This window comes from Enhydra lutris, unplaced genomic scaffold (assembly GCF_002288905.1).
Source record: "Enhydra lutris kenyoni isolate GAN:26980312 unplaced genomic scaffold, ASM228890v2 scaffoldscaffold6, whole genome shotgun sequence".
NCBI classification, from domain to species: Eukaryota; Metazoa; Chordata; class Mammalia; order Carnivora; family Mustelidae; genus Enhydra; species Enhydra lutris.
In genome coordinates, this window is record NW_019154090.1 from 20,823,132 (window position 1) to 20,851,089 (window position 27,958).

Consider the following 27,958-nt stretch of genomic DNA (forward strand, 5'->3'; position numbering starts at 1 on the left):
CCTGCGCTGAGCTCACGCTGCAGGGCAGGCTGGGTCCAGCCAATGAAACAAAGAATGAACAAAACCCAAGAAATAATACCATCACACAGAACTGCACAGAAAAAGAAGCGTTTTTTTTTGCCGGGGGGTGGGTATGAAGCACGTCGAGAAATAGCGTGGTAACAACTGGAAAGCAATTCTTGGAGGAAATCTATGTGCACACTTAGCCGTTGCGGGAAACGCATGACCCCGAAAGTACACACTCCACACTTTCTCAAGGAACAAAGTTTCTGTATTTAGATCATTTCTGAATCTGAGTTCAGAGAAATTTGCAAGGGACTGTGGTTCAAGGGCTGGGGAAAGGCAGCCTGTACCCTCACAGGCACGTCAGGAGTAGATGCCAACCAGCCTGTCCCTCCTGGCAGGGCTGACGGCTTCTGGCCCCGGGAGAACTTCACCCGTAGTGAACATCTGCACCAAACAGCAGGAAATTCTAGGGAGAGAAGAGGGAGTTGTCATCAGTGGGGAGTGCACCCTGGTCTCTGAGCAGGGGGCTGCTGAGGTTTTTGAAGGAAACTTGGGCTGCCCCACCCCCACCTTGCGAAGGAGAGCCGAGTGGGGCCTGTCTGTGGACACAGAGACAGGAGTGAGAGGGGGGCTCTCGAGGATGTCGCCACTGGGGTCTTCGTGTCAGCGGCTGCTGGCACTGTGAAGCCGACTGCAGCTGGCGTGGCACCTGTTCCCCTCCCAGATGGACGTGGAGGGCCGCCGGCCACAGGATGGGCCTTCATTTTTCATCCTTGCTTCACAGCAGTTCAAGGGACCCTTGTTCCCATCAAGGCTGCAAAACCACTTTATTTTGCTCCTTCCTGCCCTTCACTGAGAACTTTCAGAAATGAAATTACATTGTGCCATGGGGTCATTTTTTTGGTTAAGGACGAACTTGGTAAAACGTGGGGTACCCCGGGGCTGTGTGTGTGTGTGTGTGTGTGTGTGTGTGTGTGCTGTCTCGGCTAGTCTACAGTCTCAGCCCCGGGCATAACCTGGTCTGAAGAATTGGGGGCTGGGGGCTGGCTGACTGGATATTGGGGCTGAGGGACAGCAGGGAATCTGGGTGATGTGGCCGCTTCCTACCAGGGCCACAAGGTTAGCAGGAGCGCTGCTGAGCAGGATAAGGAAGACAATAGTGGCTGGCAGGCTCGTGGCCCAGTTACCGGCTTTGCTGGAACACACGGGACTTAAAGGGCCTCAGAGAAAAAACTGGAAGTTCGGCTGGGTCTCTAGGTGGCACCAAGCCATCAGGGATGAGAGCCAGCAGGGAAAGCTGGCAGTGGGGAGGACAGAGGCCTGGGCAGGAATCCTGGAGGACTCCTGCAGGGAGGGGGAAGGAGGGGGAAGGAGGGGGAGGAAGGGGGAGGAAGAACCAGTAAAGAGGACTGCGTTGACCAGGGAGAGGGGGCGGGCAAACCAGGAAAGGGAACCTTCCAAGCTAGGAGAAGACATTCCTAACCAGTCTCAGAGGCTGTTGTGGGTCTGGCTAGGGGACAGGCAAGAGAAGGTCATCCATTCTGGGACATAAGTCTCCACTTTGTGCCTCCCTTTTTACTCGCTGGGCCTAGGGAGGCATGCCACACACATTTGTCGAAGGTGTAAATGCTTATAAAAGAGGTTCTGTGGCCACCAGGGGGGTTCCGTCTTTTACCGAGTGGAGTGTGGGAATGCTTCAAAGGCACTGGTTCAAAGCAGGGACTTGGCTGTCAATTTGGACTTCCCTGAAGAACTGTGTGGCTTTTCGGAGCCTGACTCTTTCTTCCCTGTTCTTCAAGAGCCACCCACTTCTCAGGATGCTGGTAGGGCAGAGGTTGCTCAATATGGGGCTTTCTGGGAACAGGTGGCTGTTGTGGAGGGACATTGGGTGACGAGGGACCTTTGGACCTACCTGGTGGGTTTGAAGCACCAGATTGAAGAGCTGGACGTTGGCGGGCAGCGGGAGAGGGAAGCCTTCCCGCAGCCGCTCTGCAATGGAGAATGAGGTCAGCACGAAGGGAGGGAAGGCGGAGGCCAGCCCCAGAGAGCTGGGAGAGGGGGACAGCCTCCCTGAACCTGTGTGCCTGGCTCTGGGTAGGGCCGGCAGGTACCTGCAGGCTTGAGGAGTAGGCTGTCCCGGAGACTGTCTTTCTTCACCATGCTCCGAGGACCCGGGAGCCTGGCCATCCCACCCCATCAGCCCCAAGCCCACATTCAGGACCCGTGCAAGCCTTTTCCCCAAAACGGCCCTCCTGGGGGTGACGGCAGTGCTGGTGCCCACGGCCAGCAGTAGACAGCCCGAGGCATGTGATTGGGGGTAGCTACTGGTGGGCACATGAAGACCCTCAATGTTTAGGGTGAAACCAGAGATGGGCAGTAGCCAGGGGCCCGCTTCCCGCCCTACTGCCATACTCTGACGTGGGACTCTAGAGAATTCCAAACTCAACACTATTCTCCCCAGGTCATTACAAAGCTACATTTGTCAAGGTAGGAAGAAGAGTTTGTGGTCTTGATTTATAATTTCTAACTATTCTGGTCCTGCGGTCTGTGGGTCTGTGTACTCTTGCCCTTGGCTCAGCGAAGGTGAAGCTTCCATGGCGGGGCGGGGGCTGAAGCCGAGAGACGAGCCGGGGTTATCCTTCTTCCCTGCCGCTTTGCTCCAAGGCAGAGAAAGGCAGAGGGCTCTGGCTTCAGAGACGGGACCAAGTCCCAGCTTCATCTCTCACCTTCTCTGTGACCTGCAACAGTTAGGCACCTGACTTCTCGAATCTCCCCTTTCCTCCTAGGACAGTCCTCATCTCGTGGGGCTGTCTTAAAAACTGGATAGAATAATAGATGGGCACATAACAGAAGCTCAACCTGTGGGCGTCCCCTTGTCTCCATTCCTTTTCCGGGTCAGGTGCCCTTTGATGTTCCTTTGAGGTGACCATCTTCCAGCCTCCATAACTTGGGCCAATAGCAGGTGACTCTAGGACTGAACTCCATCTGCCTCCTCTAGGACTAAAAGTCACTCATTTCTCCAAAGCTCCTTACCGTTAACCTTGGGAATCACAATCGTGGGCAGAAGATAATTCATGACAGCCTGCAGCTCTGTGACCTGGAAATCAGGAGGGTGGGACCCGCGTCAGGGCACCTTGGTGTCGTCCAGCATTCTCCGCCAGCCTCCCTCCCCTGCAGGGCAACCTCAAAGCTGGGAAAACAGCTGATCGAGGGACACAGGGGATGACGGGAAAATTCTGCAGCCCAGTCATGTCACCCAAGTGATCTCTTTTGCTCTCAAGTTTCCAAATGTAAAGCATGTTCTAGATGTAGGTTACAAGACAGAGGAAAGGAAGGTCAACAGAGTATTTAAACATGAACAACTCTGTATGAGAAAATGCACGGTCTCAGACACTTTAGGCTACAGGACAAACTGGCTCAGGCTTTCTGAGGTTCTATGTGCCCGTGCTCAGCAAAAGCCTTAAAAATGTGTGTGCCTGGGGGCACCTGGGGGGCTTAGTTGGTTAAGCATCTGACTTCAGCTTGCGTCATGATCTCAGGGTCCTAGGATCGAGCCCCTCAGAGAGTCCCACATCGGGCCCTGCTCTCAGAAAGGAGTCTGTCCCTCTGCCTCTCACCCTACTCTCTCTTTCTCTCTCTCTCTTTTTTTTTTTTTTAAAGATTTTTATTTATTTATTTGACAGACAGAGATCACACGTAGGCAGAGAGGCAGGCAGAGAGAGATGAAGGAAAGCAGGCTCCCCGCTGAGCAGAGAGCCCGATGCGGGACTCGATCCCAGGACGCCGAGATCATGACCTGAGCCGAAGTCAGAGGCTTTAACCCACTGAGCCACCCAGGCGCCCCTCTCTCTTTCTTTCTCTTAAATAAATTAAAAAAAATCTGTGTGCCTGGTGGGCCAGCAAATATGCCTGTAAGGCATTCGCCCTAAGGAAATGATGTAGGATGCCGGCAAAAATTGAGATGCAACAATGCTCACCAGAGCCATAAATTCAACCCAAACATTAAATTAGTAACAACCTACATGTTTAACGATTGGGGAACTATCTGGGGGACATGGTGGCACTTTGGATCTAGGAAATACGATGCAACTATTAAGAATAATATTGTAGGGGCGCCTGGGTGGCTCAGTGGGTTAAAGCCTCTGCCTTCGGCTCAGGTCATGATCTCAGGGTCCTGGGATCGAGTCCCGCATCGGGCTCTCTGCTCAGCGGGGAGCCTGCTTCCTCCTCTCTCTCTGCCTGCCTCTCTGCCTACTTGTGATCTCTGCCTGTCAAATAAATAAATAAAATCTTTATAAAAAAGAATAATATTGTAGGAATTTAATTATTCACACAGAGACATTCATGTTATATTTTTGAGTGAGGAAAAGCAGATTATGGAAACCACGTAATTCTACTGTCCTATTGAGTATGCAGAGAAAAAGGTCAGGAAGGATATACTCCAAGTGATTAAGTGGCAAAAACAGGAATGGCTTCTATTCTCTTTGGCTTGCAAATCTGTACGTTCTGCTTCCTCTATAATGCAGATGTTTTACTTTTACAATAGTAAAAAAAAAAAAATTCAAAAATAATGTAGCGCCCTCAAGATGATTGCCTGGTGACATTAAAACTTGTAAATATGTACTTTTTTTTTTTTCCTGGAACAATTGAGTTCCCTTCCCCAGGCTGGAAATCCCTGGACTCCTAAAATGGGGTGCCCTTCTTTCTATGAACCTGAGAACTTTAATTTTTTGTTTTCTGCAGAAGCGGAAGTTAGTTACCAGCTGAGTCAATCCACCGTCTGAGCTCCGGCACCAATAAATCCGTGAAAATACAATGAGGTCGTTTGGGTCCTTCGGTTTGTTCTAGTCTTACCGGATGGAAAAGGGCTGGCTGGCTTTCCAGCCGATTTGGAAGGCATGTTGGGATGGCCCAACTTTGGGCTTCGTGGCTTACAAGGCACACACTTGGTGGGGATCTTTGGGAGACATTTCAGGGATGGAAGGAAATGTTCTCCAGGGGTTCAACAAGAGGCCCCCTGGGAGATTTGGACCATGGGTAGTAAGACCCTGTGGACAGAATCAGCACACCGAGGCTTCTAACGGAAGTCACAGGGACAAGGCTCATTCGAGGCGGCTGGGGAAGAGCAGTGAGCTACTATTTTCGCAGGCAACTCCAGGGTCCCGGGGGGACTTAGAAGGGAGGCAGGGGGAGTCTACTCCGTCATGGTCAGTGAGTCCAGGTAGTGGAATACTTGCTCTCCTCCCTCCCACCTGCCCTTCCCCACCTCCACACTGGCTCTGCCACTCACCCAGTTGTTCAAGCCAAAAATCTTAGAGTCCCTCTGCATCACCCTCACCACATATACCACCACTCTCAGCAAGCTCCATCTAACTCCACTTCCGAAGTATGTCTCCCATCCGCCATCTTTCTCCTCTTCCTAGACAAATGCACCCGCCTCTCACTGATACACATGGTCTGACTCTTGGCCCCCAAGTTCCATTCCCTCTCCCCTAGCCTGGGGTACCTTCTATGAAAGCCTAAATCAGATCATGTCACCCTCTGTGTGGAGAAGGTCACCTGCTTCTCATGGCCCTTTGACCACCATCTACTCTAGGCCAGAAGGCCCAGGATGAGCTAGCCTTGCCTGCCTCTCCAGCCACGTCTCCTCCTACACCCCCATCCCCAGCTCGCGCTGGTCCAGCCCCGCTGGCTTCCCTTCAGTCCCTGAACGTGTTGAACTTGTTTTCACCACACGGCCTTGCTCCTGCCAGTCCCTCTGCCTGCAACAGATCTTCCCCTTGCTGGCTCTTTCAGCCCACACATCACCTCCTCAGAGAGGCTTTCCTTGATTCCATGATCTAACCTTCAACCCTCTCCATCCCTTGCTACCCCATCCTCATTTTGTTTTTCATGATGGTAGAAAGGTGTATGCTTAATTTGGGGAAGATGTGAAGTCCAGAGAGGGGAAATGACTTGCCCAAGGGCCACAGTTAGTAAGCATGGAGCAGGGACTCTAGCTTAGGTCTGTGGGCCCACAAAGCTCCTCTGGCCATTACTTCACATGCAAATTATATGCAAATGAACAGGGAGCCTCCGGAAATGATGGCAGAGTTCTGAGCAGACAGCAGGACAGTTAGTTTTAGATCAGGGAACAGGGAGCCCCTGAGGGCCTCAGACTCACCGAGAAGGGGCCGACATCTGAGTGCTTCAGTTCTAGGAGCAGCCTGTGAGAAGGGGAGCAGAAAGCTGAGAACACCATTTGCCTGACCTGTGTTAGAGTCCAGTTGCTGGGGAGAAGGGACCCCCTCTGGTAGATGCTGTCTGGTTTTCCCACCCAGTATCCATTCCCCTTCCTCTGGTCACAACCCCTAACAGTTCCTTTCGGGGCACCACCCATTCCCTACATTGTTAGTGCTCTGCTCTGGGGTAGGTTGGCCAAAGGGCAGAGTCCACCTCCCCTACCACAGTTATTATTGGAAGGATGGACCTGTGACCCATGCTGGTTCAATGGGAGTTGGCCCTAGGACTTTTGAAAATACTGGTACTGAGGTGTTCTCTTTTCTCCAGGAAAACTAGGGAGCTGCTGGTGGCCATTTTTGTCACCAATTGGTGAAGCCTGATGAGAAATGAAGTCAGCATAGGGGAGAGTACAACCAAGAAATGGAGAGAGTCAGAATCCCAAAGACATCATTTGAGCACCTGGATCCACCCTTGCCTGAAACCCTTAGACTTTTCAATTACCAGAGCCAATGAACCATCCCCTCCTTACAGTTTTTAGGGCATTCTAACAGAGATCTAAAGAAATAGGGAAATAAATGGCTACTTATTGAACCCTATCACTCACCATGTTGTGTTCTTTACCTCATGGAAATCCTCTAACACCCCCAGAGGCAAGGGCCATCACTCACATTTTACAGATGAGGATACTGACACTCAGAATGTCAGAAAACTTGCCCAAGGTCACACAATGAACAATTAGCAAAGCAGAATTTCAACAGATCTCCTGATGCCTGAGCTCTTGTCTCCGATACTCTACAAAGCTTGAAAGCTCACCCTTCTTCATCAAGAGTGGGAGCCCCAGGACTCCTGCCCTGTGGACTCTCACACCCCAGGCCTGCATGTGTGAGCATCTGCTCAACCCTCACCCAGCTGTATCTTCTCTGACTCCTCTACTTGAGGGCTCATGGGTGCTCAAGGAAAATTAAATCCACATGTACCCAAAACAGTAACACTTGTCAGAGTGATGCCAGGAGAAATAAGCAGCGTGTAAACCTCAGGGGCCAGTCTCAAGGTTAAGAAGGACAGCTCTGTGCTGCAGAGAAGGCAGAAATGGACAGGAATGTAGGTCAAGACTCAATTTAAACAGCGCGAGCGTGATTAAGAGGCAGATAGCAGGTCTAGCCGTTGGGGTCATTGTGTGGACTCTGCAAGGTTCTCCCTTTCTCCTCCTCTGTGTGTGTCCTTCCCTCTCTCTCCCCCTTCTGTGTCTGTCTCTCCATCTGTCAGTCTCTCTTTTGCTCTCTCTTTCTGTTCTTCTTTCTCTCTGTCTCTTCCCTCCCTCCCTTTATGTGTCTCTCTGTCTCTGAGAATCTCTCCATGTGCCTCTGACTTTCCCTGTCTCTCCCCCTTATGGCTATCTGTCTTGTTTCTGCGTGTCCCTCTCACTCCTCCTTGTTGAGCCTGTATATTCCTGGCATTCTCCACACTTCAACGCTTGTGAATTCCTCATTTCACCCTCACTACGACGCTCTTGGCAAAGAACAACCATCGGGCTTGTTTGTTTCTGTTACATCAGCAGGCTTCTTTCTAAGCCAGGCGACAGAAGTTCGATGAGTAGGATGTTGGCTCAGGGGGGCTGCACTTGGCACACAGGCAGCCCCCCCACAGAGCCGGCAAACCTAACCACAGCCACTGCCATCGGGACTTTCCTAGCACCAAGCAGCTGATCACGGCTCACGGATGGGCCACGAAGAAATGGAGGTGGGTTCCCATGTGCTAAGGCAGGCCAGCGACCCGGGCAGCCGAACCTGCTGAGGGTCAGTGCAGGGTAGAAGCACCCGTTGGGCTCGCACAGCCATGAGTCTGCCTAGGACTGAGGGGTACCCCGGGGTACAGTACCTTCTGTGCTAACACTGGGGGACCGCAGGCAAACCACAATGACGGTTCACCTGCGGTGTGTGACCTTGGGCAGGCCACGTCATCTCTGAGCATCAACAGGGCTCTGGTGCCCACCATGCACCATCTGAGGCTTAAACGTGATGGATGAATGGGAGAGCAATGACATGGGCTTGGTGTGTTGTAGGACCATCACTGGGCTCATGCACAAGGGGTGGGCGGCCACCTCCCATCTCCACGGGCTCACTTACCTGTTCAGCCTGAGCTTCCCGATAAGCCTGTCGGGCGTGGTGCCGACCTCCACGGAAAAGTTCGTGCTCTGCAAAGCAGTAATGCAAAGAGTGAAAGCCCCCGACCCAGGGGCCAGGGCCTTGGCGAGGTCTCTAAGATGGGAGGGTCAGCTTCACAAAGGTGTGGCAGAGGAGCCCACATGGCCCCCAGGGAGGAGGGGCTCTTCCTTTGCTTTGTGCTTGTTGGTGAGTCCTGGGCTGTGCACCAATTACCATTTTCTCCCACTGCCCTAGGGACTATTTCAGATCTCCAGGCCATTCATGTGGGCTAAGCAAGACTGACCTCAGGGCTGGAGTCTAGGCCAGCCCTACTCTCAAGCCATTCATTCATTCATTCATCCATCCATCAAATATTTACTGAGTCGGAAAACTGAGGTCCCCACCTCAGCTTCTGGGTTCACTGTCTGCATGATCCCGGCAGACCCCTCAGAAACCATTTAAATTGGCTAAGTGGGGAAAAGAGGTCTTAAATTGAGAGAGGGCAGACTTGCCCGAGGTCCGTGAGCGCCCCCTGGTGGGGAGAGAGTCTGGCCTTCCCCTCCGTGGCCGCAGTGGGGGCCACCAACGCCACCAAACACTCGGGGAGTGACAGAGTGAGCAGATGAAATGAATGCGAAAATCAGCAATGGACCAAAAACTTGAATCAGCGAAGGATTACACCCACAAACGAAGGAATAAACAAAGGTATGCATAAATGAGTAAGTGATGAATGAGTGAACAAACAAATATACAAATGAATACTTAGACAAAGGTGTAAGTAAATGAATAAATGCATAATGGAATAAATTAATGCACTCATGAACCAGAACGGTCTAGCATATTTCAAGTGAGCAACGTAAGGAGTAATTGAATGAATGAACAAATTCACAAAAGCATACTTGAGTGACCACAGGCATGAGTGGATGAACCTGAACCAGTGCACGGATTTCAAGCCAGTGATGGAGGGCAGAACTGAACCCATGGACGCCTGCAGAAGCCAGAGGCAGCTGGTAAAGGGGCTCTGGTCTGAGGCCCTGGAGCATCTGAATCTGGGCAGGATTCACCCTGGTCCCCCAACCCCGAGGCAGTGCCCTCATCTGCCCACACCCGGGAACAGCTTACCAGTTGAAGCACAAAGAGGGGAGCCAAGGAGGAGTTCGGGAGCACAGCAAAAGCCTGGGTCTCCAGGACAGGGGTGAAGACAAGGCCAGTAGGGAGCACAGTGAGGTGCGGTGGGGACGGGGCCCCGATGTTGAGCTGCATGGCCATGTTGGGGAACATCTTTGCCACCTGCAGTCCCCCAGTGGGAACAACAAACAAAGTGACAGTTTTATTCCACCATTTCTAAATCCCATCTTGTCTTGACCCTGCATGAACACCTCCCATGTATTCCTGTTGCTTCTGGACTAAATCCTAAAGACTGCACTCTCTGGGACTCAGGGCCTGCAGCCTCCCCTCACAGGCCTCTACTCCTTGCTCTCCAGCTCCAGCCATGTGGGACTCCTTCCTGTTCCTCAAATATATGACCCACTCTGTTCCCGTCTAAAACCCTTTGCACTCTCTGTTCCTCTGGCAGAATGCTTGTCCCCTCACTCTTTCCCAGCTTGGCTCTCTCCCTTCCTTCAGGGGTGAGATCAAGTGTCACCTCTTCACAGAGCAGTGGTGGCCTCCTGGGGGGAACTGAGGAGGGCTTTGGTGACAACCGCATCTCTTCTGGCCTCCAGTCCTCCCCCAGGTAAACTCATGGTCTCAGAAAAACAATGTGATTGTTAGGCCATAAAGCTTCCAGAGGATTCCCCTGATTCCCTGACCAGTCATGCCTCCCCACACCACTACCCCTGTATAGAATCTTCTGGAAGTGACACCACTGGAGAGGCTGTTGTGGGTTGAATGTTTGTGTCTCCCAGACTCATATTGACCTTCTTACCCCCCAGTACAGCTGTAGCTAGAGACGAGGCCCTGAAGAAGTAATTAAGATTAAATAAACTCATAGAGGTGGGGCCCTGATCTAATAGGATCTATGTCCTCATAGGGTGACAGCAGAGCCTGCTTGCTCTCTCTCCATGTGAGCTCAGAGGAACGGCCATGTGAGGACACAGCAAGGAAGTAGCCATCTATTAGCCAGGAAGAGGCTCTTACCCAAACCCAAATCTGTGGGTACCTTGACCTTGGTCTTCTCAGCCTCCAGAACCCTGAGAAATACATTCCTGGTGTGGGGGCCCCCTAGCCTGTGGCCCTTTGTTATGGCAGCCCGAGCAGGCTGAGTGACCTCATCCATTCATTGACTTCATGTCTCATGGTGTGCACTTTCTTTTGGATTATTCTGGGTCATTCTGGAGGATCATTGTCTCTCTTCACCGGAGTGGGGCTCCGGGAGGGCAGGGATATGGTCTGCTTTGCTAGATGCCAAGAGCAGAGCCCTGGCCACATGGCGAGCACTCAATAAATATTTTTTGAGTGGATCATCCCCACCCCACCCCCGGCCACGTCTGCCCTCACGCCTGGTCGCCTGGGTGCTTGGAACCTTTCTCTGCATGGGGGAGGGCCCTAAGGCTGTTTCCACTCTCAGGCTGGGTTGCCTCTGGATCTGGAGAGGGGGGCTCTCCTTGGGCCACTCAGCAGAACTCAGTCCTCCCCGGCACTCCTGGGCTGCCTCATGAGCGGACAAAAGGGGAGAAGCTTCTTTCTTACCTGGGGTATGAGGACTCCAAAAAATGTGGTTGTCAGTCGGAATTTGGATCCCTTTGGTATCTGTGGCAAAGGAAGAAGAGAAAAGGACTTTGGGGGATTATGTTAGAGATTTGGGGGGCAGATTCCATATGAGGGGTGAGAGACTGAACACACAAGCAGACAGCAGACAGCCCATCCCTGACAATGCTGACCCACGTCGCAGCCATCAGCTCAGAACAGTCCGGATATAATCGGACTGCCAGCTTTTCTTTTTTTTTTATCTTTTTTTTTTGTGCTGAAAATATGCTCTTCAAACTGATCATGTAGGATGTCCTGCTTCTATTAGCTCACATCCAGCACCCCCGTGCCCAAAACCTCCACAGGAGCACAGCTGTAATGGTATAAAGCCATCAAGGTCCCCCTCCTCCGCGTGCATTCGTCTCTACCAAGTCCAAGTGCAGGTGGCTGACTCTGCTAGCCTGAGGAGCTCCCATTCTGGTGGTCTTGGTTACTTCCAGGGGACATGTTGGGGCTTAGCATCCCTTTGGTGCCCCTACAGAGAAGGGGAGCCCGGCCCCTCTTCCAGGAGCAGTGGGGGAGGAACCCCACGTGGTTGGTTACCAGGCTGTACCTGGACTCTGGACAGGATGGTCATGTCCCCATATTACAGACAGGTAAACTGAGGCCCAGAGCAGGACTCAGCCACGAACATATCGACAGAGATACTGATGATGATGATGATGATGATGGTGATGTGGGACTGAGACCGGATTCTGGCACGTACTTAGGCAGGGTTGGCTGTAACATTTACCCCTCGTGGAGGACTTCCTGCCTGTTCAGCACGTGCTGACTGCTTCTCGCACATTCATACCTCATTCCACCCTCTCATACCCTCGGGAGAGAGATACTGGTACTGGTGTTTTACAGGCGAGGAAACAGGTTCTGAGAGGTTGAATGACTGGCCCAAGGCCACCCGGCTAGGAAAGAGGGAGCCGATATTCCAACTGCGGTCTGGCCGCCTCCAGAGGCTGGACTATGATCCCCACCGCCGTGTGAACACAGGTTCAAGCCCAGACGGCCGCTGCGCTCTGAGCCCCACACTCATCCCTCATCCACTCCAGCCCGGCCTTACCATGTTGTCCGTGATGGTCAGGTGTAGGGCCCCTGCCTGTTGGTACACGAACCCCGCTGTGTTGAAGAAGTAGTCGGAGAGCCCCAGGTACACCATGCGGTTGTGGTCAGCTGGAAAGGCCAGCGCCGGCGGGGCGAAGGGAGGGGGGCTGGGGTGGGCCACACTGAAAAACTCCCCCTGGGGGCGGAGGAGACATGGTGAGCCTGGGCTTCCTTCGGGAATGATAAGTTAACGTCTTCATTCCAGGAGAAAATGGGTTGAGGAGACCAATCATGCACTCAGAGAGGAGGAAGCCACGACCAGAAACCAACGAGAGTGTCACATGCCTCCTGGGAGCTGGTTTCTAGGGGCTTTTCCTGCCAATCCTGCAAGGCAGGTGCAATGACGCTCATCTTGCAAGAGAGGACACCGAGCCGCAGGGAAGTGGAGTGACTTGTCCAAGGTCACTCGGCAACACGCCCAGTGGCTCCACAGGCTCAGCCCCGCCCTTGCCGATGAGCATAGAAGTGACACCAAAAGAACAAGGAGATTCTGTTTGTTTGTTGTCATTTGTCAAATTAGCAATGTTTTAAAGAGAGAGGTAAACTGTTTTTAGTGCACGTGTATTTCAAACTCACACTCTCCAATTTGGGGTAAGAGTATTCCTACGCTGCTGGGGAATATATATTTAATAAGTTTCTGAAGAGCAATTTGTTTATTAGCAAAACCAGGTGGGTTTGCCTTTGTGTGTATGTGAATTTGGCAAATGCACTGCCAGAGCAGATCACTTATTTAGCCAGAAAAAAACAACGTTGAGTTACAAAAAAGCAAATTGTAGATGGAATGTAAAATTTAAAGGCATATAAAGCATACTAAGCATGAATTATTGACACGTGCAGATACATAGTAAAAGTATAAAAACCGCAGGTAGGAAGGGCACACACCGGCATCATATCCGTGGGATTCCCTGGGGGTACAGGGGACCCCAGGGGGCTTCAGCGATTTATTTTTGGACTATTTCATCTAAAAAAAAATCAGAGACAAATAGGACAAAATGGCAATATTCCTTAAATCTGGGTGGTGGGGTTCTCTGTACCTTTGAATCATCTCATTATTAAAAATTAAGCACCATGACGCCCGTCTTACAGAATACCATGCCACTCTTAAAAATAGTAAGTGGACCCATGTGCCAGCCAGGAGCCAACTCCAATGCCTATCTTTAGATACGCATTAATAAGTGAAAGCCTGATGTGTATCCATTCATGCGAAGGGTTTATTAGCAAAACCAGGTGGGTTTGCCCTTGTGTGTATGTGAATGCTTAAAACCAGGGAACTGGGAGGTTAACACTCCCCTGCCAGGGACTTGGGAGGTTAACAATCCCCCGTGGCTCATTGCCCTTACCTCTGGAAAGGACCCTGGGGGGCCAGTAAACAGGACATTCTCATTCACTAAAAATAATTATGTATCGTTTTAATCCTTTATTCCATTGTATCACTTAGTTGTTTTTTTTTTTAAAGTATACTATTTGGTCTAGCAGTGCCATTTCCAGGAAATAGTCAAGGGTGGGCAGAGATCCAGATGCAAGGATGTTTGTTCATGGCAGGTCTGGTTACATGTGTGGAAAAAATGGACAGAGACCAAATGTCCCAGAAGGTGGCACTGTCCACGAACCTTATCCCAAGCTATCCACTGGAAAGACCCAAGAGCCAGTAAAAGGGCTGTTGGAGGACGATTCATGGGAAGGTGTTCACGTTACACTGTTGTGTTTTGAAAAGCTGTGAGATAGTATGTATAACACAACTCATATAAATACGGGTATGTGTGTACTTATCCCTATGTCTACATATGTGGGGTTTTTTATGCATATGCATGTGTGTGTGTGTGTGTGTATGTGTGTGATTTCCTATGTCTTGGTAGAGATGGGTTGGAGGGAACTAATCTGTGTGTCAATAGTGTGTATCTCTGAGTTGTAATATTTGGGTAATCTCTCTCACTCTCCTTCCTCCCTTCTTTCTTTCCTATTTATTTCTCTGCTTCTCTGTAGTTTCTAGATTTTCTTTTTTATATCAAATGTGTCTTAGAATAAAAGAGTAAACAGTAACAAACAAGTTAGTCACCAATTGTGGAGAGACTGAATGAGGAACATCCAGAGGGAATCCAGAGGTGGGACCTACTCCAGCTGGGGCAGTCAGGGAAGGCAGCTGTGGGAGAAATATCCAAGCACAGACCCACCTGGAGTGTAAGAAGGGAGTGTGGTGGAGGGGGGCATGCCAGGGAAGGCAGTTCAGGGGGAGGGAAGAGGTAGGACAAAGGCCCTAAGGTGGGAATGACTTTGGTGTGTTGAGGAAGTGCAAGGCCAGTGTGTCTGGTTGGAGGATGGTGACTGAGGGGTCAGTGGCATGAAATGAAGCTCCGTCCATCCAACCGTCCATCCAATCAAAATATTTACTAAGCAGCTAGTGGCTACCAAGCACATCTCCAGGTGCTACACCAGCCATCAGGAACAAAACAGCCATAGCCCCTCCTCTTTCATCACAGAGGGATACTGATATGTGACTCTGTGTGTGTGTGTGTGTGTGTGTGTGTGCATGCACATGTGCGTGTTGAGGAGGGTGTTAGTAATAAGTAATGCTAAGAAAAATAGAGCAGGATATGGAAGGAAAGGAGGGAACTATTTCAGTGAGTGTGGTCTGGGAAGTTCTCTCTAGGGAAAGGGATGTTTGAGGAAAGACTGGAAAGATGGAAGGGAGAGCTTATGTGGCACTCATCTGGGTGAGAGCTTCTGGGCAGAAGAAGGAGCAAATGCAAAGGCCCTGGGGAGCAAGCATGCATAGGGTGGTTCAGGAGAAGTGGGGAGGCCAGTGTGTCTGGAGCAGGGAGAAGGAGCCGAGATGAGAATGATGTGGAGCCCTGGGAGGGCCCAAGACAAAGGCCTGAGGGTCCCTCCGTGTAAGTCTCACCTTCAGCTGCCCATCCAGACTGTCAGCTGTGGCTGTCGGAGGGGTCACCAGTGAGTAATTGATCCCAGCGACCTTATCTATTTTGGTTGTCACTAGAGGGGAAGAAGACAGACCATGAGCTGGCTCTGCATGGCAGCGTCTTTGGGGCCTGAGATGCAGTGTCGGCATCACCCAAAGTTGAATCAAGAATTGCAGTGAGGGTTCCATTCCCTCCTCCTCCAGGGAGCCCTCCCTGAGAGAGGGAAATGAGCCCATACCCCACATAAACAGACATCGTCTCCATCCCTTCTTCCAACAGCCCTGAGATACAGTCAAGGAGCAGAGGGCTTGAATTGAACTCTCTGTGACTTTGGACAAGTCCTTTCACATCCCACTTTTTGTCATTTGTAGAACAGGATAATACTAGTGACCTCACAGATGTCCTGTATGTGGTAGGGGATCTGAAACTGAAGGGACGATTACTAGCAGTGATAATAACCCAGGCAGAGCCCAGGCTGGCTCAGGTCCAAATGGTTTCTGTGTTTCTCAGCGGTCATCAATGATAATTCAGTAAATACCGGTCCCTCCTTAAGCACCCCCTTCCCGAGTTAGAGCGGATGAAATGAGGCTCAGAAAGGTAACTTGTCCAAGACAGCACAGCAGGTGACTGATGGATCTGGAACCCCAACCCACATCATTTTCCTGTCTGCTGAAGCCAAACTGTGGACACTGAAAATCCCTGGGGGGCTGGGGAGGTGTCTGGGGACGGAGGCACCTTAAACATGCTCACACCGTGCAGCCGAGCCTCCTCCGCAGGGAGGGAGCCCAGGTAGCAGTTTGGGGCCCAGGCTCAGGAGGAAGAAAACCTGAATTTGGATCCTGTATCTGCTCCTTTCTGGCTCTGTGACCTTGGGCAAGCCACGGCTCCTTTCTGAGCCTCAGTTTCCACCGTGGTAAAATGGGGAGAATGCACCAACCTCCACGGGGGTGTTGGGAAGCCAGGAGGAGACAGTTCTGCGGGGTGCATGGCTCATGGCAAGGGCTGGCCAGGGGAGTCCTCCCCTCACTGACAGCAGCTTGTCACAGTTTACCACGTACTTAGGGATAGAGAGAATTGCCCCCATTTTAAAACTATGAAAACTGAGGCCCAGAGAGGCGAAATGATCAGCCTCAGATCTTAGGCCAGCTATGTGTGTCCAGTCTCAGAGCTGGGAGTATTTGGTGGTTCGGCTCCTGCATGGGTAGGGGAATGACTGGGTGTGGGCTGCTCTAGCACTTGCCACAAGGGCCGGGCCCACTGGGCATCTGATGCCGACTTCCATTTGCAAATAATCTGTTCTACCCACTCCTTCCCCTGGCCCCAGCCAGTCTGGGAAAATTGCTAGCTCCAGCACACGGTCTTTTTTCCCCTGTCCCCCTCCCCCTTGTATCCCTTGACCTCACCTCGCAGGGTCTTTAAATAAGACTGAAGCTTGGAGGACACAGAACTGGTCACCACCTGGCAGATCTGGAGAGAACCAAAGAAGTGATCAGTGAGGGTTGCCCATAGTGGAGACTGTCCTTTGTGAATAAGGAATCTGACATGTTTTCCTTCCCTTGGATGTTTCTTTGAAGGAGGGAGGGAGGGAAGGAAGGAGAGAGGACTAGAAATGTAGGAGGGAGAACACTGGTTTTCCGAAGCATGTTTCTATCACACCAGACTTGTGATTCTGCATGCCCCAAGAATATCATCCTCTGGGAGCCTGTGCCTCCGCCACATGGCCCGGGTGGGGGTGAGTGAGGGGGATGGGGAGCAGCACATCCAGGAGCTGGAGCCCGGCTGAACACCTAGGGTACTGCTCCCCAAGGCTGCTCACTCAGGAGGGCCACCAAATGGCTCCAAACCACAGCAAATCACACCACATCCCAGAGCTGGGCTTCCTGCTGCTGCCCCTCTGTGCTCCATCCTACCTGCCCTCCCCACTACCCCCCACAGACCACTGAGCATCCCTCAGATACCTAGTCTTCACTCTGCATTCCTGGGGAGCCAACTGCCGAGCTCATACCTCTTCATTTCCAGCCCTTGCTACTATCATGGACACCTTGGCACCTCCTTTATCTATCCCTCCATCCCTCCATCCATCCATCCCTCCATCTATCCAGCCATTCAAGCCAGTACTCTCTCCTAAAAGATCTTGTTATGATTAAGAGCTTCACCTCTGAGGTGGGATGGCCTGGGTTTGAACCCCAGCACTCTCACTTCCCTGTGCCTCAGTTTACTTATCTGTAAAATGGGGAAAATCATGACACCCCCTCCTCCATCATAAGGAATTTGTGTGGGTTAAGTGGTAGGATCCTTACAGAGTTCTAGGCATCATCCCAAGCCCACCCCGTGTCTGTAGTACCCTCTTGTTCCTTCTCCCCATCACCACCGCTATCTGACATTCTTACTTCTTAGCTTGGCTGCTTTTAAGGGGCCACTCTTATGGTGTCACCAAGAAATACTCTGTTTTAATAATTCCAGTGTTAAATGCTAACTTTCCCCTCTTACTGTTACTTAACTACAAAGACAGTTGAGCCATGGGTTAGCCAGGCTAGGGGGTGAGCCCACCACCTGCGTCACCTCGGTAATCCTTCCAGCAGCTTGGTGCCAGAGGTATTCGTGTCCCCATTTTGCAGATAGTGAAACTGAGGTTCTGATATTTGCTCGAAGTTACAAAGCTAGTTAGGCCCTGGGGCCAGGACTAAAACTCAGAGATTCTGACTCTAAAACCCATTCTATGATCTACTGTGTTAATATGCATTGTGACAACCATGCACTGTTTTTTTTTTCTTAAGACTTTGATAGAATGCCTTCAGACGGATGATCTGGTTTGACTGATGTCTCCCTACCCCCATGGTCAGTGCCTTTGCCTGGGAACCAGTGGCTCCCTTCCAGATGACCATATAGCTTCCCAGTCTCCCTGATACACCTTGCCCCATCTTCTGGTTCCTCCAGTCATTCTCATGGCAGCCACAGAAATTCCTTTAAAACACAGATCTGGCCAGGTCACCCCCTTGACTCAAATCTTCAATGGCTCCCTATTGCCTTTGATTCACTTGGCCTGTGAGACAGATTAGGGCATTCCTGGGAGCTAATGGTTCATTCATGGAAAACCAGTCCAAGGAATGGCTCCATTTCTGAGCTGAAGAATATGGTCTGTGTGGATTCAGGGTGAGGGCAGGATTGGGAATGCTGGTTGGTACCAGTTCCAGCCTTAGGGAACAGTTTGCTGGCACTCTAGCCTAGCAGCTTCCTCAATGGAACATCAACCCCCTTCCAGAAGGGATTGGGGAGCTGGCCAGAGGGCTTTGAGAAGGGCAGCTGGGGCAGAGGAGGCAAGAGAAGGTAATTCGCCTGAAGGGAGGAATGTGGAAGGAAGAGCGGGGGTGGTCCAGCGGGAGCAGGGCGTTGTGGCTGTATGCTGGGACCTTTTCTTGGCTCTTGCTGGACTCCTCATGACTGGTTTCTAAGTTAGACCCATGATTTCAAAGAACCGTGAGGACCACTTCCAGTCCTCTGGGGCGAGAGCAGAAGAATCCAGTGCTACGTACACTGAGGGCCCCACCCTCTCTGAGCCCATCTTACCTTGCTCTCCATGGTCTTTCGGATGGAAGATTCAATTTTTTTGTGGAAGAGTTGGATCAGCCACCTGGAGATTCACATGTGAGGACAAGCATGAGGCTTCCCAGGTGTCCCTGGGCTGCATTCGGGATCCTGCCTCATGTGGAAAGCCTTCCTCCCTCTTCCAAATAGCCTAGGCACCCTTGTTCCTGGACTTTAACTGCACACACACACACACACACACACACACACACACACACATGCCCATTAGATACTTGGCCCTCTGGGTGCAGTGACTTGTTAATGAGTTTATTTCCTCAATTGGTGCATAGCTGCCCCACCCCCAATCCCGGTCTCAGCCTCTTTCCTCACTATTGTTCTCCATCTTGGCACTCCAACCGTACTGTTTTGCTGTATCCTTTTGTGTTCTGTGCTGCCTCCCACCACAGGGCCTTTGCACATGCTGTTCCTCCTATTTAAAACACCCCCTGTCTGCAATATCCACCTAATTAACTCCTACATCTTCCTTTCATTTCAATTCAAATGTCATTTCATCAAGAAAGAACCAGCCAGCTTCCAGACTAGGTCAGATTCTCTTGCTCTATGTGTTGGTAGCACTTTGTACCTCTTTTTCTTATTTCTTCTATCCTTTTGTAATTTGTTGTGAACCATTGCCTAGCGCAATGATTTGACTAATGTTCATATTCCCCACCGGACAAGAAGCTTCAAGAGAACAGGGACTATGTAGCTAAGAGTCTGCAGCCAGCTAGTTCTGAGCTGAATCCGTTTTCAACCCTCACTAGGTTGAAAAATTCAGGATATTTTCTATTCTCTCTCTACCTTGGTTTTCTCCTCAAAAAACAGGGGTAATAATAAACTAACTTCATTGTGTGGATTGGTTGAGATGATTCACAAGCTTAAAGGAATGCTTGGCACACAGTGACACGGGCCACTGATGTTAGCTACTGCTAAATTTTAATTGGCCATTACTATTTCTCGGGCATGAGCCTGGTGCACAGAAGATGCTTAGATGACATTTGTTGAGAGGGTGCATCAATGCCTACGGATTGGTGGTGAGGACTGTATAGTTTAATGCACATCAAGTAGGTAGCCCAGAGCCAGGGAGTGTCCTATGTGCTCAGTAAACCTGTTGAATGAAGGTTGCATGAACAAGTGACTCCCTGAGGCAGGGAGGGGGTCTGCTCTGTCTGCGGACCCCGTCCTCCCCTACACCTGGGCCCCTGGAAGAGACCTGGCAAGGAGGAGGCACTTGGCATGGTTTCGGAATACACAGATGATTAGGACGGTGCTTCTGGAGGTCCCTCTTCCCACCCACCATCCCAGGAGATCATACCCCAGCTTGCCGCCTGAGATGTGCACATGGACAGCGTTGATCTGGTTGCTGCAGCTGGAACAGGTGGCAGTGGGGAGGCCCGAGGAGGGGTCAAAGCCCAGCTGCAGACCAGCTGAAATGGAGATGCCCTCCACACTCAGGTCAAAGTTGCCACTGGTTTTGCTGAAGGAAAACACGGACGAAAGAATTGGAGCAAGCATTTTCTTCCCCGCTGCCATTCAAACGGCAAGCCTGGGCTGGTAGGTAGGTTTTGCTATTTGAGATGGTGTTCAGAGAGGGGAGGCAGCCTGCCCGAGGTCACACAGCTCTCAGGGAAGTGTGGGTCCATGTTTGCCCAGCAGAACACTGTTCTTACCCACCGCCTCTGCCCTTGCCAGTGGCTTTGGGTGTCTTAACTGCTCTGAGGTTCAGTTGCTTCCCTAGACCCTTGGCCAACAGTGGAACATTGGCTTTGCCCCTAAAACATTGGGAGCTTGGGGGCGGGGCTGTCAGAGACTTTAATTAATTAATTCTCTTATTCATGCAACGGGGTTAATAACTCCTCCTTCAGGGATGAAACAAGTTTGGGTAAGACAGTGGACCTAAATGTATTTTGTCAACCCTCTTTCAATATGATGAAGTTCTGTTATTTATTTATTTATTTTGCCATCAGTGAGTGAAATGATAGATGCAAAAGAGCCCATGTGAAGAACCAAGGGATTCTTACTGTGGGGAAGGGACAGACTTGTATGGGAGGGCAGATTCCAGCCCCCTCCCCAGAGTGCCTTCTCCTCCCTCCATTTAGCCCCCAGACTCCCCAAGAAGTCTCTGAAGTAATCGGTCATTCTGAGCCACCACCACCAAAGGGCGGGCTCACCATGCAGTGAACCCAATATGTAGCTTTGGAGTTGTAGTTTGGATGATTTGCCTCAATGTTTCACCCCTTTGCCTATCTTGGGGGCACCTGTGTGCATTTCCAGGCTTTTGACTTTGGGCTTGACCACGTGAATTACTTTGGCCAATGGCATATGAATAGAACTGACCATAGTCCACTTCCGTCTAAGCCTTAAGGGGACCTGTGTGTTTCCAGTTATCCTGTTTGCATGTCTGCCATCACCAAGGATCTGCTCTGAGTGGTCCACTGGTCTAAGGATGAGGAGGAAGAGATACACATAGAGCAGGGCTGCCTCAGCTGAGCCCAACCCAGATCAGCAGAACCCCAGCCTACACATAGATACGTAGTGATAATATGAGGCTGAGTTTGGGGTGCTTCATTACACAACAATAGCCAACTGATAAAGGGGCAAATGAAAGGTCCCACTTAGCCTTCCATCCTAAGCCACATGTACCAATTCTTGAGACTGTCTCACTTTGTGATATGGGCAAATGCTCAGCTATTAATCAAGGCTATGTTGAAACTTCACAGGTGAAAAATGCCCCCAGGAACCCTCTGGGGACAAGAGGTGGTGGGTAAGGCAAAAATTGGGCATTCCCATGATCCTGGCTCTCATCCCTTCCAAATTTCACCAAGAGCTCCCCCACACACTCAATAAAGCCCAAGCGTGGAAACTCACATGAATTTCTTTCGTGCCTTCCATTTTCCACTGATCTTGATATTGGCGTTACTGATGGAGAGATCAAGGCCCTTATCAGGCACTAGTCTTATGTGGGAACTGGGAAGCTGGAATCCACGAATAACTATGCTGTGAAGAAGAAACGCTCCGTTAGCCTCCTGGGGGCCCACACAAGGACTCAGTTAATGGTTAGTGCAGACTCACCCCTTCCCCCGCCCCTGTACCCCATCCATTCCAGGAGAACCCAGAAGCTACGAGAGCAGCCTTGGGCAGAGTAGCTAGGCTTTAAAGTCAGACAAATCTGCATTAGAATCCTGTTCTCCAGTGTACTATTGTGTGACTCTGGGCATGTCACGTCATCATCCTGAGCCTCGGTTTTCTCATCTGTAACATGGGCGCAATAATGTCCATCTTGCAGGAAGTGTGACAATCCGTGAGGATGATACAGGTAATCTCAACGGGCTGCAAGTTCTGTAAAAGGCTGGAATGTGTCTCTCTCGGTTGGTTCACTATTCTAGCAAAGCCTGTTGTGGCACACACATAGTAGGTCCTCAAAAATGGTTGTTGAATGAAAAGGTGTATAAAATTCTGTAGAGGACATTTTCTGCCCAGGACCCACCTCCCCCTTCTCGTGGTAATAGAACTGCCTTTTTACTTTGGGGGGACCCCCGCCCCAACATCTAGTCTATGTCTCTCCAAAGAAAGTTGACCTCACCTCCGCTTTCCTGGGGTGGGGCTTTGACCTCAGGCACAAGCTAGTTAGTGTGGGCTATCCCCTGGCCACAGGGATTGGTTCAGGGTTGTGTGCATAACTGAAGATGGGACCATCACAGGGAATTTAGGGTTTGTGCTTGGGTTGCAAGGGAAAAGTGTTCTGTCTCCACAGGATTCTCAGTGCTGGTGGCCATCTTGCATCTTTGAGGGGACACCGTATCTGGGATTAGACCTCCCCAAGGGAAGCAATGTTGGAAAGTGGCAAGGCAAAGACAGGGTCCAATGACATTTGGGCTTTTCTCAAGCTGAACCCAAGGCCAGACTATTCCAGAGACTTCTCATACATGTGAGTCAATACATTCTGGCCTGGGCCATTTTGGAGTAGGCTTCCTGTCCTTGAACCCTCATCCATCTCCCAAAATCCTACTTGTTATATGGGCCTGCGATAGAGTTTGGGCATTCATGACACATTTCCTCCAGCCTTGGGAGTCATGGTAAATACCTTCTGTGGCCTCCTCCACACTCAGCTCGGAGGATTATATCCCCTCGGGCTGGTGTCAACCTTACTTTGTAGATCCTAACCTCTCTGAGTTTAGGAATCTGGGGCTCTGTGATTCTAGGTCTTGGCCCCAGGACACTACAAGTTCTGTACGCTAAGGATTGAGCTCCATGGGTCTCACCTGTAGAATCTATAATGCCCTTTCCCAAGATGCTTGACCTTGAAGCTTCCTGAAAACTCGGGCATCTTGATCTTCTCCAGCTCCTTCTGCAGCACGGCCACTCCTTGCTGGCAGGCTGAGGGGTGAGAACAGGGGCAATGGTCAGAGGCTCCGCCTGTCCCTGTCCATACTGGGGGTCAGCGAGGGTTTTCTGAGAAGGCTCAGATGGCAAATATCTTTGGCTTTGTGGCTCCTACCGTCTCTGTCACACCCACCCCGCTCTGCTGTGATCTCAGGAAAGCAACCAGAGACAATCTGTACGTGAATGGGTGTGGCTCTGTTCCAATGAAACTTTACTGATGGACACTGGAATTTGAATTTCATATAGTTTTCACATGTTGTGACATATTATTCTTGTGTGTTTTTTTTTCTAACCATTTAAAAATGTAAAAAGTAAATGCCATTCTTAGTTCCAGGGCCATACCAAAACACAGGGTGGGCTAGAGTTGGCCTGAGGGCTGTCATTTGCCAATCCATTGTCTAAAATACTGCCTCAAACATGCAGTCATGTGTCCTAGCAGTCTTTCTGGAACACTGACTCTGAGCCACCTTCAGTGCTATGCCCTCACAGGCACCCTGCCTCCCTGACTTTTGGCCTCTCTCTCTGTAGGAACTTTGCTTGCGTCATCCCCCCCCCCTTTTTTTTGGCGACACTGCCTGGACTCGAACCCTTGCTTGTGCCATTCCTATGGCCTGGGAGACCTTTCCCTCCCACCTTCACCTGGTCAGCTTCTACTCAGCTGGACCATCACTTCCCCCAGGAACTTGCTCTGAGCCAGCAGATGGGAACAATCCTCCTGTCATCATTCTCATGGTGCATTTCCTTAGGAGCCCCCTTTACTGTTGGGGACTATACATCTCTTCATGTGACTTTGGGGTTGCTCTCTCTCCTGCTGCCAGAGACAAGCCCTCCGAGCCTTGCAGTTCCGCTGTTTGATTTACGAAAGCGGCCCCTGCATTTACCACAGTGATCAGCACTTACTATTAGGAAGCCCCCCTATTTGTGGAACGAATAAATGAACGAGTGAATGCCAATGTCAGGAACCCTGCCGTCAGTCATTAAGTAGTTAGCACCATCCAAGAACCAGCTGGAAGGCAAGCACGTTACTTGAGAAAGAGGAAGTAGTAAGAAGAGGGAACCCGGGCGTTGTGTTTTCCGGCACCACCATTTATGTGTGCCAGGCGCTGTCCTGGGCTCTGTACCTGTATGAAAGGATTGAATCTGAATAATCCCAGGAGGTAGGTCCCGTTACCACCCCCAATTCACAGAGGAGGCAGCTGGATTTTGTGGGAGTGGCCACACTTTCCATTTAGCTGATAAGGAATGGGGCAGGATTTGAATCCAGGTCTTGTGGTCCTGGAACCAAGGCACTGGGACAGTTCTCCCGGGGATTCAAAAGCAGGCAGCGTAGACATAGTCACGGACGAGAGGGGAAGGAAATTGTGGATGGCAAGGACCAACGTGGGTTGGCTGGGGCCAGGTCTTAAAAGGTCTCAAATGCCATGCCAAAGGGTCAGGCTATCTTCTGAGGACTGGGACATGAGCAAATGTGCTGCGTTTCAGGAAACCCACTCTGGCAGCCACATGGGGGAGACTGAGGCTCTCGTGACAGAAAACAAAACTGCCCAGTTTAAAAGGCTGAGCCCAGGCCTCTGCTCCCCGGAAGCTTCAGGCTACCCATAGTCTTATCTCCAAGCTCACATGGAGCCTTCTGTCTGCACCCCTGGGATTCAGAGGTGTCCCGTCAGGTCCCCCCGGAACCCTGTCCTGTATCCCTCAGTGGGACCCCAGCTGACGAGGCTCTGCTTTCTCCTTTGTCTGATTCCTCTGTGGCTGGCTCTCCCACACCAGCCCACGGTCCGTCTCTCCGCCACTGGAGACATCGAGCAGCCCCACGCGGGGACGTGAGCTAAGACTGGAGGCCTGCTCCAGACCACCCACTTCCAGTCCCTCCTCCAAGTTTCAGTTTGCTCATCTGTGAATTGTTGCCAGTAACATTATGTCCCATCCAGGGCTGACATAAAGATGAAAGTAGATCGGGTGTGTAAAGTGCCTGGCACAGATCTAAGCAGGTCAGCACGGGGCTGTCCCAGGCCACGCTTTCCTCAGTCTGGGCCCGAGTGAGTAGCCTGGAGGGAACCTCTCTGGGGGATGGTCACGTGCACAGTATGGCTGTGCCAAGCTCCTGCCCTGGGGGAGACCTTGAGGAAGGCCCTCCTCTTTCCCCCCTCCCATCACTCAGCCTCCTCACAGGTTCTGCCTAGGCTCTGCCCACGTTAGAGACCGAGCCAGAGATCTCAAGGCAAATGACAGGATGGAGAACCAGGTCTGAAGGGAAGAAAAGAGCCTAGAAGCCTGAGTTGGCAGCTGGATGGAGAGAGGGAAGGGACTGCGAGGACCCTTGGGGGCCTGAGGACTTGGAGTCCTCCAGACCAGCACTCCGACCCCAGCACTCCCACTTTGCAACTCTGTGACCCTGAACAACTCCCCTGGTCTCAGTTTCTTCATCTAAGTTTGGGGGGGTGGCGTTGCTAAGAGGGTTGAGGAGCAGTGAGCAGTCCACCCACTGGATTTAAAGGGCTGCACACAGCAGGTGCTCAGTAAGTGCTCCTTAGGGGCAGAAGAGGAGGAAAGGAAGGCATCTGATTACCGTAGTCCAGGCCTTTCTGGGTGATCCTGGCCACGACGCCAGGGTTGGTGGTTGCGATCACAGCTGTGCTCAGGGTGGTCAGCACCAGCAAGCCTGCCCACCTCAGCGCGCTGTCAGGCTCTCTGGCCATGTCTTCGTCCTCCGCAGCTGCCAAAGCCTGGAGGCCTTGGAGAGGAGCCAGGGATTTATAAAGGAGCTGGCTGGGGAAACGCAAGCCAGTTGGATGTAGAAAGGAGGAAGGAAACTGGATGGGGGCGGGAGGGGGGAGGACTGCTGCCTGCCATGGTTGGGGCCACAGCCCCAGAGGCTGCCAGAAGGGGAGCCTGGGAGGTGGGGGGGGGGAGGGTGTGGGGGGTGTGTGTGTGTGTGTGTAGTGTATATGGGGGGGGTCATGTGTGGGATGTGTGTGTATGGCGGTGATAATGGTGGTGTGGGGGAGTTTGTGTGGTTTGTGTGGTGTGTGTGTGTGTGTGTGTGTGTGTGTGTGTGTGTGTGATATGTGTGTGTATAATAGAATGGGAATTCTGGCTCTGGGCATCCTTCCACTCCCTAAGCATCCCCATGCCCCTCTCTGAGCCCTCACCTAAATCGCTCCACCTAAGGGTCACGCATACATCAGGATTCATTATATTTTTCTTTTTACCCCCACACTACTGAGGTATAATGGACACATGAAATGGTATACATTTACAGTATACAACGTGATGATTGCCACAACCAAGCTAATTAACACGTCCGTCACCTCCCACAGCTGTCATTCAGTGTCCTCTTAATCTACTCACATAGCAAATCCCAAGAATACAATATAATATTCTTAACTATACTTATCATGCTGTACGTTAGATCCCCAGGACTTTTTCACTTTATAACTGGAAGTTATATTTTTCTTTCCACTTTTGATATCCTTGATTTTTCTATAGTAAAATATTTTTAAAAACAGACCCTTTAGCATTTTTTTGTCCTAAGAGACAGTAGGGGTAATAACTAAATGCTTGAATTTTGGAGTCCAGTGTCTTAACTGTGGTTTGAAATCTCAGCTCTGCAACTCTCTGACGGTCTGACCTTGGTCAAGCCCCTTAACCTCTCTGAAACTCAATTTCCTTTTCTGTAAAGTGGGGATAATTAGAGTACCCTACCTCCTTGGATTTCTGTGAAGACAGAAAGGGCTTTAAGCCACATAAAGCACTTAGCAAATGCCCCCCCCCTCGCCCCCACATAATAAGCACAGAAATGGTAGCTATTAACGTCTCTCTGACTATAAAAGTAATGCGTGATCCTCATTCACCAAAATTCAACCTTCACCAAAATGTGGGGAAGAACCAAGAGAACATTGCATGCGATCCCCAATTCTAGAGACAAGCAGAGGTGTTTTGTGTTTTTTAGAGGATCCTTTTGGTGAGCATAAATAGAGTGTGTTTTTTTAACAAAGAAAAATGGGATCCTGCTGGTCAATTTTGTCAAGTTCCCCTTTTCCAATAACCAGTGTGTAGTGAGTGCTGTCCCCAGCACCAAATATCCTTCCTCACGCACCATATATCATTGCTTCCTCATCCCACAGTTTTCTCCACCAAGCTTTTGTTTTTACTCCTTTTTTACCCCTTCCTCGGACAGATGTGGAACCTGAGGCTTGGGGAGGGGAAATGTTCTTCCTGCAGTCACGCAGCTAGCTGCTCCCAGAGCTGCGACGCAAACGCAGACCGCCGGGAGCGTCCCACTTCGGCCCGAGTCCTTCAGCTCCTCCGGGCGAGGGTTGGGGCGGTGGGATGTAGACACTCCCAACCCCCACTCCAGTTTTCCAGTCCGGTCTCTGTGGGATCGGCCCCTGGCCCTCCCTTTGCCAGCTGCCTTAGGCCTTGGGTGGGCGGGAACCCCGCCGGGCAGCCAGCTCAGTCTCCATGGTGATGAGAGAATGGGCGGGGCTGCGGAGGGGGAGGCCAGCTTCTCTCCCGCTGGGTCCCCATCAACCCCCTGGCGCTCTCTCTCCCCGGCTCTAATTTTATGAAAGTCTAATGAAGCCCGCTGAGCAGTGAGGATGTAAGACCTGAGGGTTTTTTTTGTTGTTTCTGTTTTGTTTTTCTTCCCTCTCCTCGCCGGGTTCTAAAAGGCCCTCTCCCTGCCTGCCCCCATCCACAACAAGAATCCTTTTGGCTTGCTTAAGAATGAAAACAGTGGCTACGTACAGAACATCTACTGGGTGCCAGATGCTTTACATGTATTATCTCCAGGTCTAAAAACAACCCTCGAGGGATGGATGAGAGGGAGGAGTGATTACTCTCCATTTTGGAGTTGAG

At 51.0% G+C, this 27,958-nt stretch overlaps 1 protein-coding gene across 1 annotated transcript; it reads right to left on the bottom strand.

The window, feature by feature from the left end:
* Positions 1–177: 177 nt before the first annotated feature.
* On the bottom strand, positions 178–27,200 carry LOC111141857 (bactericidal/permeability-increasing protein). The gene is made up of 16 exons (XM_022494702.1): positions 27,148–27,200; positions 25,668–25,867; positions 22,978–23,092; positions 21,584–21,712; positions 20,031–20,192; positions 18,701–18,764; positions 16,537–16,600; positions 15,115–15,206; positions 12,175–12,351; positions 11,064–11,123; positions 9,495–9,662; positions 8,355–8,422; positions 6,170–6,212; positions 3,040–3,103; positions 1,919–1,995; positions 178–472 (listed from the first exon to the last, which is right to left on the bottom strand). The coding sequence occupies exons 1-16, from the start codon at positions 27,198–27,200 to the stop codon at positions 434–436; spliced, it is 1,575 nt and encodes a 524-aa protein (XP_022350410.1). The 3' UTR covers positions 178–433.
* Between the last annotated feature and the right edge of the window lie 758 nt (positions 27,201–27,958).

Bases quoted from the DNA above. Each gene is read 5' to 3' on its own strand.
- LOC111141857 (XM_022494702.1), bottom strand. From the start codon at position 27,200: ATGGTGCGTGAGGAAGGATATTTGGTGCTGGGGACAGCACTCACTACA. The intron at 20,193-21,583 runs GTGAGTTTCCAC...GTTTTCCTTCAG, and splicing joins AAGGCACGAAAGAAATTCAT to CAAAACCAGTGGCAACTTTG. The intron at 6,213-8,354 runs GTAAGTGAGCCC...CCCTTCTCACAG, and splicing joins GGGAAGCTCAGGCTGAACAG to GCTGCTCCTAGAACTGAAGC.